Source organism: Podarcis melisellensis (genome assembly GCF_964234715.1).
Source record: "Podarcis melisellensis genome assembly, chromosome: 2".
Classification (NCBI taxonomy): Eukaryota; Metazoa; Chordata; class Lepidosauria; order Squamata; family Lacertidae; genus Podarcis; species Podarcis melisellensis.
In genome coordinates this window covers 52,650,984-52,663,172 of record NC_138529.1, presented here as the reverse complement: position 1 = coordinate 52,663,172, position 12,189 = coordinate 52,650,984, and the positions used below count along the sequence as shown (strand labels likewise).

Sequence of the window (12,189 nt, the reverse complement as noted above, 5' to 3'; positions counted from 1 at the left end):
AAACTGACATACAAAAAACTGGTTGGAATCTCCTCAGTGGCTGTTCAGGTATTTTAATGGTGCTAATTGCCATAGCTATCCAAATGTGAACTCACAATGGCATGGAAAGTCAACCAAACAGGTACAACTGAGACTCAAGACACCGATTCCAATTCAGGCTCCTCAAAAGCCACAGTGAACCAAACCTTCAATATTCTGCACATTCCCCTCTCTAGAATAGAATCATAGAATCATAGAGTTGGAAGAGACCACAAGGGCCATCTAGTCCAACCCCCTGCCAAGCAGGAAACACCATCAGAGCACTCCTGACATATGGTTGTCAAGCCTCTGCTTAAAGACCTCCAAAGGAGACTCCACCACACTCCTTGGCAGCAAATTCCACTGTCAAACAGCTCTTACTGACAGGAAGTTCTTCCTAATGTTTAGGTGGAATCTTCTTTCTTGTAGTTTGGATCCATTGCTCCATGTCCGCTTCTCTGGAGCAGCAGAAAACAACCTTTCTCCCTCCTCTATGTGACATCCTTTTATATATTTGAACATGGCTATCATATCACCCCTTAACCTCCTCTTCTCCAGGCTAAACATGCCCAGCTCCCTTAGCCGTTCCTCATAAGGCATCGTTTCCAGGCCTTTGACCATTTTGGTTGCCCTCCTCTGGGCACGTTCCAGTTTGTCAGTGTCCTTCTTGAACTGTGGTGCCCAGAACTGGACACAGTACTCCAGGTGAGGTCTGACCAGAGCAGAATACAGTGGCACTATTACTTCCCTTGATCTAGATGCTATACTCCTATTGATGCAGCCCAGAATTGCATTGGCTTTTTTAGCTGCCGCGTCACACTGTTGGCTCATGTCAAGTTTGTGGTCAACCAAGACTCCTAGATCCTTTTCACATGTACTGCTCTCAAGCCAGGTGTCACCCATCTTGTATTTGTGCCTCTCATTTTTTTTTGCCCAAGTGCAATACTTTACATTTCTCCCTGTTAAAATTCATCTTGTTTTTTTAGCCCAGTTCTCTAATCTGTCAAGGTCGGTTTGAAGTGTGATCCTGTCCTCTGGGGTGTTAGCCACCCCTCCCAGTTTGGTGTCATCTGCAAATATGATCAGGATGCCCTTGAGTCCATCGTCCAAGTCGTTGATAAAGATGTTGAATAAGACCGGGCCCAAGACGGAACCCTGTGGCACCCCACTAGTCACTCTTCTCCAGGATGAAGAGGAACCATTGATGAGCACCCTTTGGGTTCGGTCAGTCAGCCAGTTACAAATCCACTGAGTGGTAGCATAGTCAAGACCGCATTTTACCAGTTTTTGTTTTTATCTCTAGTTTTTGTCATAATTCTGGAAAGAGTATCCCTACCTTTTGTGGTTTGCAGCATCTGCTGCGTTAACCTCAAATGCTCCCTCATCATGCCACTTCTTTTGGATTTCCTTTTCAATTGCCTTCAAGAAGTCCACTTTAGCTGTCCCCTTCCGTTCCTTAAGGAAGAAGACAAATCTATTAGCAAGTGATTAGTTTAAAAGTCAATAAACGCCTACACAGAATCTCACTGGAATATTACAATCCACTATGTACAGAACCTATCACACACCCTCCACAACATTCATCAAGTAAGATGTTTCCTATACATTGTTCAAGGTTACTGCATTAAAAAGAAGTTATGAGCATTTACAGGAAAATACTTTAAATTTCTATCCATGCTTCCATATGAGCTTAGATCCTAGTGTGTGTTTTTTTGGAATTATCAATTCTGCAAGATGTCAAGGTCAGTTTGCCAGAAAACTAATTTGTTAGTTGCTGCCACGCATTAAAAACTTTCATCTTGACATCTTTAATAAGCAAAATGTCTGGCATTATTATGTACATCACCTTGAGACATATGCAAAAAGAAAATAATAAATAACCACATTTTAAAATTTATTATTATCAGCAGTGTGCAATATGAGGCTCTCTTCAGAGTTTATTATGTGATCTTCAGAGTTTGATGCATTTCTGCATGCTCTGGACAGAAAAGGCACTGGACCACATTGAGATACTGAGCTATCCCATTTCAGAGAAGGTAGGCGTTGCCCTTATCAAAACATTGTGCCTAGTTTAGAACTTTAACCCTATCTATCCCCTTAAACAATGCACTCGTGTCTACAGGAGGAAATAAATGGGGACAGTTAAGGACTCAGTTACAAGGATGACTAAACAAGGTGTCTCTCAAAAGTGTGACAAAATTTTAGAGCTTTCTTAGTCTGGTTAATTAGCTCATAATTACATCACTGTCTCAAATATGGTTTGGAGTTGCTTTTAAATAAAAAAAGCATAACTGAAAAGGTTTTCTCTTGGAAAAAGATACAATTTAAGAATTAAAGTAATGCCCAGGCACAGAAAGTGTGAAAGCAAGTGACTTTTACGATGCAGATACTTTTGCTTGAAGCTCTAGGAGAAAGAAATACACACACAGGTAACATCTAATCACAAAATGCTCATCTGCATAAAACTACTTTGCAGCATATTAACTGACAGCACTGAAACTAAATTAATTTTAATCTGTCATACTCTAACTACATTTCATCAGCTGGATAGTCTTGGTGGCTTTAAATTGGAGACTGAGGTGCTATGCAAGCTCAAGCACAATCGGACAATTATTCCTGACGAGTGGAGCATGAAAATTTTGAACCCAGCCTGTCATATTATTGGTTAGTGAGGCAAAGAGCAGTCAGACTAGTGTTACCACAAACACATCAGATTTATTACATTTGAAGCAATTAACACATTATATAGATGAACCAGGGGTAGAAAGCATTCAGAAGTGGTCATCGTCACTGCCATCACCACCACCCGCCTTGCATCCTCACTAATGCTTGATTTCTTACTGTGTTTTAATTTGTTGGAAACCGCCCAGAGTGGCTGGGGTAACCCAGTCTGATGGGTGGCATATAAAAAATAAATTATTATCCTGAAAATATAATATGATCTCTACACTGACCATAATATGTGGGCAGATTCAGGCTGGAGAAGGCAGTTTTGCAGATCCTAAAGCATATGGGACTTTAAAATCAATAACTTGCACTTTAAGTTGGGGCCACAAACATACTAGAAGCCAATGTAGATGCAGCTAATAGAGCAATACAAAAAGACCCAACTCACGTATTTCCATGATCATTGATCTAGTTTGAAAACAGGCATCTTACATTTAAAATGAAAGCTCCTTGACACGGACTCAAAACTTTTGATGCAACGTATTATACCTCAAAAATGAATTTATGATGTTCACTTTCAGCAGATCAGCCACATCAATAATGTAGAGGGGTTGTCCCACCCCAAAAGGCTCAAGACCACTGGCCTTACTCAGGAAAGAAACTCTAATGTTGCTATTAAGGGGCCAGCAAAGTAAGGCAAGACACCATAAGGTATTATGGTGTCTTAATACAGACTTAATACAAATTGTTCATCAACACAACCTTTAGACAAAGCTGTGGCAACAAATTTTGTCTGAAGACCCTAACAAGCATGCCATCTTTTGTTAAATGGATTACACACTTTCCCCATAAAGAGCAGAGCTCAGAGATGATGAAGGAAATGAACCAGGATGGGATTTTATATCTTTAACAGTTGCATAAAATATATAACTTCAATAAATACAGCTTTTATCATCTCTAAACGGCAAGCTGTATTTGCCATGGTTCTCTCATCTACTTTACTATTAACGGCGTGAGGTTCAGCCACGAAACTATGCTGACCAAATACACAGGATACCATTCAGGAAGGAAAAGAAGTTTCCAGCATAAAATCTCAACCCTTCTCCACAGCACTACTGCTGAGGATTTTTAACAACGACTTTAGGATACTTTTAAAATCGTGAGACCTTCTATAGTGCAGTATGTCCAACTATTCTAAACAATAAATAATAGAATACCTCAGGGTAAGAAGTAAAAGACACTTGAAGGGGAACTTTGCACATTAATATCTACTGCTTCTTGAATTTGAGTGAATCTAATGGAGCCCACCGCATAACGGGAATACTAGACCCAATCACAACCCCGACAAATAAGCTATTTTCTATTATGTATCTTAAAATAAGCTAATGCGACTTGCTTGCTTGGCGTGAAACACGTTTAGCGATTTGACATGGAAATGCTAGACAAGCCCCCTTTTAACTGACGGAGCTGTCACAGCAATAGGAAGCCCATAGGAAGGGAGGGGGGTCGGTGGCTGGTCGGCCTTCCTCCATTCCCTTCTGCTTGCAGGAGAGGGGTCCATTTTCTGGTCCAAGCCGGAAACCCCCCCCCCTCATCCGCGACCACCCAAAATCAACTGCCGTATTCACCGTCATCGCTCCCGAGCTTCTTCAGCCAACAGCTGCTCTCACGGCTCGAGCCTGCTCCACTCCACGCTGCCGGTTCCCCCACAATGCAACGCGAGCGCAGATGTCATCCGCTTCCTTCGCAAAGGCTGTCGGGAGCTGGAGTCCACACGCCGCGAAAGCAAACGTTGACAAGGCTGTAGAACTGCGACTCCCGAAAGGCATCGCGCTGGCCGGGTAGTTCTTCACGAGCCGAGCTTTCCTAGAACGGAATACTACAATTCCCCTCATGCACAGGGGCTGAGAGCCGCACCAATGTCTAAAAACAGGGGTGTCCGAACCTTAAATTTTCTTGGCCCGATTCCGCAGGGGGAGGGCGCTAAAGCGGCCCTTTTCGTTGTTGTTTCCTCCACCCTCCCGCTTTGTCCACGTGACTACGAAGAATTGACAGCTTGAGAATATCCTTTGGTTCCTCCTTCACGTTTATAAAGAGCCCGTTTTGGCTATGCGATAGTATTGCAGGAGTCCTGCCCTAAGAGCTTTAACAGGAGCAGAAACTATGTATGTATTTTGACAGAATAGTTTTCTGCATAGTTCTCTCATAAGCATTCAAAGTCTCTGAAAGTTGTAGAAAAACCTTAAAAAACGGGAAACAGCTTCTGCACCTCCAAAGTCACATGCAGTCAGGGTGCAGAGGATGGAAGACACCCAAAACAATCTTTGTGTGCATGTTTTCAGATACGAATCCCACCAAATTCACTATGCCAACTACTTCAAACTAACTGGGGTTAGTGTTCCCGTTTACCCATTCACCTGGGATTGTCCCACTGTGTTCTGTGTGGAAATGTATGATAAATAAAATGTGCTGTAAAATAAATGTGCTGAAACCATGAGAAGCCTTTGTCAAAGCCTGTGTTTCAAAAATAGAAAGGTATGAAGGAATGATCAGAAGCTTTAACATGAAACTATATTAGCCCCAAGACACTGGTTCAGTTTGCAGATTATACATGGTATTCATTCATACAGATCCATAGACAAAACCTAAGGTCCACTTAAAAACATGATAGAATACAGTAATGTTAAAATTAAAATTAAACAAATTTATTGTGCATTCTATACCTTTGTTCTGCAGCAGGGTGTGAAACTTACAGAATACAAGCTTTAGTACCTCAAATAGCTAGGGTGTTATGCTGTTGTTCTTTAACCAGGTGAAGCTAATATACAGTACTGTTTTAACAGACATCACTGAGTGTTTCAAAATGGCTGCCATTTCAAAACTGCTGTTTACCCATTGTTCTTAATATAGCTATGTATCTTTGCCTGCTATCAGAAAGCAAAATAATATTTATTATGGTATGCTCATGTACATAATAAATTGGAGTGACACACTACTAAAAGTTTAGTTAAACCAACTGGGTTCATGCCGCGGGTGTTGAACCTTCTATCGACAGGCTTGAGCCAGCTGAAAATTACAGAGGCCCACCAGTCATAAAATGGTAGTCTAAGGGCAGTGTCAGCCACAAAATGGTGGCAGATGAAGGCAGAGTGTGGCAGTATTTTATTTATTTCATAAAATGTATATAACTGCTTGGTTGTTAAAGACAACAACCACTTGTAAGTAGTTTACAGAAAACAAAACCCATCAAAGATGTTTACAATTGGCAATTACCGGTACTTTCGCTTTCTACTAATATCTAATCCATCTTCGGAAATTACTAAATTCTTTGCCACAGCATTTTCTTGTGCAAGCCAAGGAATTCCATAGCTCAGTGTTTCTCAAGATAAGTAAAGACATTTACTCTCAATGTATTGTAACTTAGCCTCTCCATTTTGGGTAGAATTTCCTGATCCAGAGGCTCTAAGTGGAGAATGCTTTTTCTTTTACATTTTCCCCTTCCCACTCTCAGAAAACTTTTGAAGTATTTTTATCAATCTGTGATTTCTTCTCCCATTTTCCTTTCAAACTCCACCTGTACTTTATTTCCTTCCATTCCCAGGCTACCAGTTTATTTAATAACTTCTTACTCCTCTATAACAGCTTTCTACTCTTATGACCTTCCTTTAAGTTCCCAATTTGCTAATAATTATTATTCAGAGTTTATTTCTTATTATTTTAAATATTAACAATTATGATAATTAGCCTTTTAACTCCCTTTCTAATTTCTTTCAACAGGTCTTGTGGCTCTTTTCTTTCAAAGGAAGAACTTCCTTCCCTTCATCTGTCTCCCAGCCACCTTTACTCAGCATGCAAGGAGTTGCTCTAACTATAAGGCTATGGAATGGCTATGGAGCAGGGCAGACAAGAGAAGAGGCCCTAAACAGGCTCTGGCACTGAGGCCCACCTGAAATGGTCTGAGGACCGTCATGTACCCAGCTTCACAATGTCTAGAGCTTTCAGACAACCTTATAATAGATGTGTGTACATAAGTGTATCATAAGTGTCATAAGTCCTAGAATTCAAAGAAACTTTCATATCAGGAAGAATGGTTCAACTTTATTGTTTGCTGCTTTCCTTTCACAGTACAGTAAGCCCGCAACTTACACGCATTTAACTTATGCACACTGCAAAAGAAAAATTAAAGAGGGAGCAAGGTTCTGGGAAAAGTAACTATGCCAATCCCACCCGCCATTGAACCCAATGTTGTTTTCACTATACACAATTTTAGTTTTAGGTGCAATCCCCAGAACATAACCCTCACTTAAGTTGTGGACTTAATGCATGTCAAGTGATTTCTCCCCCCCAAAAAAATCCAGTAATGCACTTTGTTACCATATCCTTTGTTTCAGACATCATCAATCTCAATTGGAACTGGTTGTTTCTTGTTTTGTTGAGTGCACTGCTGCACGATCCAATACTGTACTTAGAAGCCCTATTGTCTCCTTTGGGATTTACTCCCAGGTAAGTGTGTATAAGCTTTCTTGAAACGGATACTAAACGTAATATTGCAGAACAAAGCAGGATCGCACCTTGCAAGCACATCTCTAGAAATAGAGACGCACAGATCAGACCAATTTCCTACGGGAAAAGACGAGTTCTGCACGGCACAATCCAAAGCTTAAGTCCAGATCGCTGACAGTGTTCCAGTCACGGTGGGGCCAGGGGGCAACCCCTTATAGCTAACACCGGGAGATTTGGTTAAAATCTCTACATACCAAGGGGGCGGGGTTTAGATGCCATGAGGGCCCCACCCCCATTGGAGCACACGCAAGCTCAGAACTTTCTAGTACGCGTGTTTAGGATTGCAGTTTACAAAGAAATGTCGCTAAGAAAGATTCCTACGTACGTTGACTCCTAATACGTATTCCACTGAGCTCGGGACCAATTATTCGCAAGCGACCTTCCACTTGCTAGAAATAAAATGGAAGCTATCCTTCCACGCTTTGGAAAACGCAGAGGACATACCATACTTTATTTGGTTGCAGTCCCATCCACTGGTTGTGTGCGTGTGTATGCCTGTGTCTGTTCGGGACGGGACTGGACTCTGCACGCGCTCAGAGACAACCCCTTTCTTCGCAGTCACTGCGCACGTTCCCGAGCGCCGTCTACGCGGCGTGCCGAGGCCTGGCTCGAAGCCACCGGGCCCTCGGGAGCGGTGCCGACCCTTGTTACTCCCCCCCTCCTCTTCCCCGCTCACGTTGCTCGCGCGCCCGCAAAGGGTTTCACGCGTGCTGCCTCGACCTAGCCTGCTGCGGCCTTTCACCACTCACCCCCCTCCCACACCCGCTCGCCCACTACCTCCCGCGGCCGCGGATTGGCTCGCTCGGCTCGGGGCCTCGCCACGCGATTGGCTCCGCCGGGAGACCGGGTCCCCGCCCTTCCCCCTCTCCGGCACCCAGCAGGTTCGGCTGCGCTCTCGGCTCAGCTAGTTCCTGGTCTGACTCTTAGGCCCTGCCTGGGCGACAGGACAGCGGGGGAGCTGCCGCGGGCGAGTAACTGCTCGCGGGGGAGCGGCGGGTGGGGGAAGGGAGCCGGAGAGATGCTGCCCGGAGTGTAGCCGCCGCAGCAGCAGCGCCGCCGCCGCCACCATCATGATCATAGAGAACGTGGACGCGCTCAAATCCTGGCTGGCCAAGTTGCTGGAGCCAATGTGAGTGCGGCGGGGGGCTGGTTGTGGGGAGTGGAAGAGGAGGGCGAGGGGCAGCGGCGGCGGTGGAGGCCTTCCCATGTGGGAGAAGGGAGCCGAGGGGTGAGAGGCAACCGAGGAAAGGGGGGGGCCGAGCTGGGGAAGAGGAGTTACGTATATGTGGGGGCTCCTTGCTAAAGTGTCAGTGGGGTGAATGAATAGGTGAGGGGGGGGTCGGTACTGGTAAAATGCCTCAAGTCCTGGGGTACATGTGCTGGGATGGGCTTAGTGCCAGGAGGCGGCGGCAAGAGGGGATTCGTGGAGAGCTGCTGTGGGTCGGCAGGGGGTGCGGGGCAACTGGCGTCAACTAGGGGTGTGCCTCAGGAACGAGGTTAAGGTTATAAGTGGTTATGGGGCGGGGAGGCCGCTGAGGGGCCGCGTGAGGAAGTTGGTTGTTTGGATGGGACACACACACACACACACGGAAAGAGTAGGTGCTGAGCTTATTTAGCTATGCAGGGTTACCATTTCAAGAGGGGTGCTGCTTTCTGTCTTCTGCACTTGCTCCTAGTTCTTCCAAACTGTAATCTGGTGACTAATTGTTTTATAATGCATAGCTACCACAGTATATATCACTTTAACAAAACCAGGGGAACTACTCTTCAGAGCAGCTCCTTGAAAATTTAAACATGCAGCATTAGGCCAAGGGTGCCTTACTGCAGGAGTGCGACAGTGGAGACAAAATGTTGTCCCGTCCTGTGTTCATCCCTTTGTCATAACATCTGAAATGTTGGGGGTTGATAAGTTGTTTGTTAGGGCAGTTTAAAAGAGCACTTCAGACGAAAGAGGGCAATCTTGATTGTGTTTTTATTTTTAGTTGCAAGCTTTTGGTTATAAGTTGCTTTGGGTTTCCTTAGGCTGCTTACCCAGGGTCTGTGTTTACTTTTTGGAAATGAGGCACAGTGGAGACTGTGGTGTCTTTATGATATGACCCCTCCTTTTGGAGGGATTCACAGCAACACCCCGCCTTGCTATCTCCCATAGCTGCAGTTGTCAAAGTGGCCCATGGGAGTAGGGGAGTTTTGGACCACTGTTAAGATACAGTTCCCCATCCTGAATATATACCGAGAGCTTGACATTGTTGCTTAATAAGCTGGTGTTTTGTCAAGCTGACATTTAAATTCTAAGTGTATATCACTGCATCAGTGATAAGCAGGCAGAGATACTAGACAGAAATCTTATATTATATATATTTTTGCAGTTGGTCTGTTAATTTTTGGCCCAGGAGCTAACATGTCAACTTCCCTGCACTTAACTTTGGGAGCAAGTACTCTACACTAAACTATTAGCTTGAATTGATATGTGACTTCAGTTTAAAGTTCTGAACAGAGAGTTAAGACTACAGACACCCTTGAATATGCCAAGAGTGGGTTAAAAGTAAACTTGAACTACCTTGTTGTAAATAGACAGAGTGCATTTCTGTCTCATTTGTATAATCTTAATGTGTACTTCTATGCTGTGAAGCATTAATTTCCAAATGCCTGCCCAGTTCCTTGAAGACATTTCAAGTGCTAATTATCCTGCCTTTGTGTTTTTGTTGGCTTTAATACGCATTTCCTATTTCAACTACTACAAAATTCTGATTTATTATTAAACAATAAAGAAGCAGCAATTTCACATTTGCATTTCTGGGCAATTTTGGCATTTAATCCATAATTGCAGACTTGCATAATTATGACCATGAAAAGTTCCTAAATTCTTTACTGTGGGTGGGATTCACCTAGCAAACTCTATGAGTGAAAGTCCTGGGCAAGGGCTTCTGTTTGTGCAATGGGGCTTCCCCACTCTCCTCCCCCTGCTTGCCCCCTGAAATTGGCTCAGGAGGGTTAGGAGAACCCCTAGTACACCGGGGGGGGGTGTAGAATAAATCGTTCTTTCTGGCTACTGTATAAGCTTGTGCAGATGGAATGCTTATCATAGCGCAACATTAAATTTCACCCAGTATATTTAGTTGTGCATAGTAGTTTCTGGACAAACCATTTTGGTTAATTTGCTAAATGACATATTTGGTTAATACTGATAGTTGTTTGGCTTATGCTTGCAGTCACAGCTGTATGTAAATACAGTTGCTGAAACCTAGTTTTGAATATTATGTCCTTGTTAGATCAACATGCATTTTTTCAGTCCTGGTTTCAGAACCGGTCATAAAATTGTGCTTCATTTAACATACGAAAAGTAGAAAAATGTCTCTAATTTACCGTATGTTTTAGATTTCTTGAATATCTACAGCTACCTTATACTGAGCCAGATCCTTTGGTCCATCTCACATTATTGTTGAGTTTGCTATCTTGAGTCTTATGCCAGGGTCCTATCTAGACTTTAACTGGAGTCTCCAGGCATTAAACTGATACTCTTTGCATGCCAATCATATGTCGTACCATTTTGCTATGGCCCAGTTGCCCAGGTAATTAAGCCATTTGTGGTTCAGCATCCAGGAGCAAAGAGGAAGTTTTTAATTCAGCTGAATTAAAAACCTCACAAAGGACACTTTGAGGGTAGAATAGTAATTATTTGCTCAAACGTGGAAATCAAAATTGGGGAGAGCCCTGCTGCAGTCATGCCCTGCTTGCTTCTCATAGGTTGGCCATGGTGAAAACAGGGAATTGGACTAGATGGGCCATGGCATGATCAAGCAGGGCTCTTTTATGTTCTTAGTTCTTCCATGGAGCTGTCAAAATTATACTGAGTAGTAGGTTTGCTTGTTTGTTTGTATAGCATTTGTTCAACATAATTTCTATTTTTGTATCAATTCTATTTTTGTATCGAGCACTAGTTAAATTAAAACAATAGCAAGATGTTCTATCCACCCTTGAATTAGAAGACTTCATTCTAAGCCTGCTAGCCTAACCATATGTACTTGGAAGCATGGCCCACTAAAATTTGTGGGACATGCTGCTTAATAATGAGGGGAGATATTCATGCTTAATGACATGTCTTCACTGAAGAGGAATCCATTGTAATGCTTCATTGTGTATTAGACTCATAATGCTGTAAGTTACATAACGATAGCAGTATTTTTTTCCTTAGATGTGATGCCGATCCATCAGCCTTGGCTAACTATGTTGTGGCATTGGTAAAAAAAGATAAACCAGAAAAAGAACTGAAGGCTTTCTGCGCTGATCAGCTAGATGTCTTTCTGCAAAAAGGTACTGCTGTGATTTTATTTTATTTTATTTTATTTTATTTTATTTTTTACTAATGGCAGGATTTTGTGAATATGGTGGTAGGAAACCTGGAGATAGAATCATAGATTTGTAGAGTTCGAAGGGACCCCCAAGGGTCACCTAGATGGAGCTTAGTTATATGATAGCAGCTCCAACTGTATAAATGTTTGGCCTTCTCAGTAAAACAATTGTACTGTACTTATAAAGGAACTTTGCCTATTTACAATTAAGCAGTATATAAGAGTGTGAAACATTCCCCCCCCCCCCGTCACAGATAGTTTTAACTTCTATGCACAATTACTGGAGAAATACATCTTTACATTGGCCAAAGAGTATCCATATTAACTTACGAGAACAAAAAAATATAAATAACTAGAGCACAATTTTATTATGGCACAAACCAGTTCATCTCTAAGTTAGTGTAGCATGTGTTAGCTATGAAATACAAATATGAATCACAAAGTGTTTGAATATAAGCCACAAAACATTGGCTGCATTTCAATGTAATACTAAACCATAGTTTAGTACTGACTAAATTGTAATTAGATTAATTACAGTTTAGTGAGTTGTCTGAACCATAGACTGGTTGATCTTAACTATGGTGAAAGCTCA

The 12,189-nt window shown here is 42.7% G+C and overlaps 2 protein-coding genes across 3 annotated transcripts in view; one reads left to right on the top strand and one right to left on the bottom strand.

The window, feature by feature from the left end:
- LARS1 (leucyl-tRNA synthetase 1) overlaps positions 1 to 7,883 on the bottom strand; it is a 44,080-nt gene extending 36,197 nt beyond the window's left edge. The window contains exons 1-2 of one of the 2 annotated variants that reach the window (XM_081900793.1): positions 7,693 to 7,883; positions 1,355 to 1,473 (exon numbers count right to left, since the gene is read on the bottom strand). In XM_081900793.1, coding sequence (XP_081756919.1) covers positions 1,355 to 1,473; positions 7,693 to 7,695 — 122 coding nt within the window. In that variant the 5' untranslated portion in view covers positions 7,696 to 7,883. Of the gene's footprint in view, positions 1 to 1,354; positions 1,474 to 4,313; positions 4,459 to 7,692 lie in introns of those variants that run through there. The other variant, XM_081900792.1, reaches the window with a different exon arrangement.
- A 266-nt stretch (positions 7,884 to 8,149) lies between these two features.
- Positions 8,150 to 12,189, top strand: part of LOC309364076 (RNA-binding protein 27-like) — a 28,069-nt gene continuing 24,029 nt past the window's right edge. Inside the window, exons 1-2 of the mRNA XM_081900794.1 lie at positions 8,150 to 8,377; positions 11,441 to 11,559. Of these exons, the coding sequence (XP_081756920.1) occupies positions 8,319 to 8,377; positions 11,441 to 11,559 (178 nt within the window). The 5' untranslated portion in view covers positions 8,150 to 8,318. The remainder of the gene's footprint in view (positions 8,378 to 11,440; positions 11,560 to 12,189) is intronic.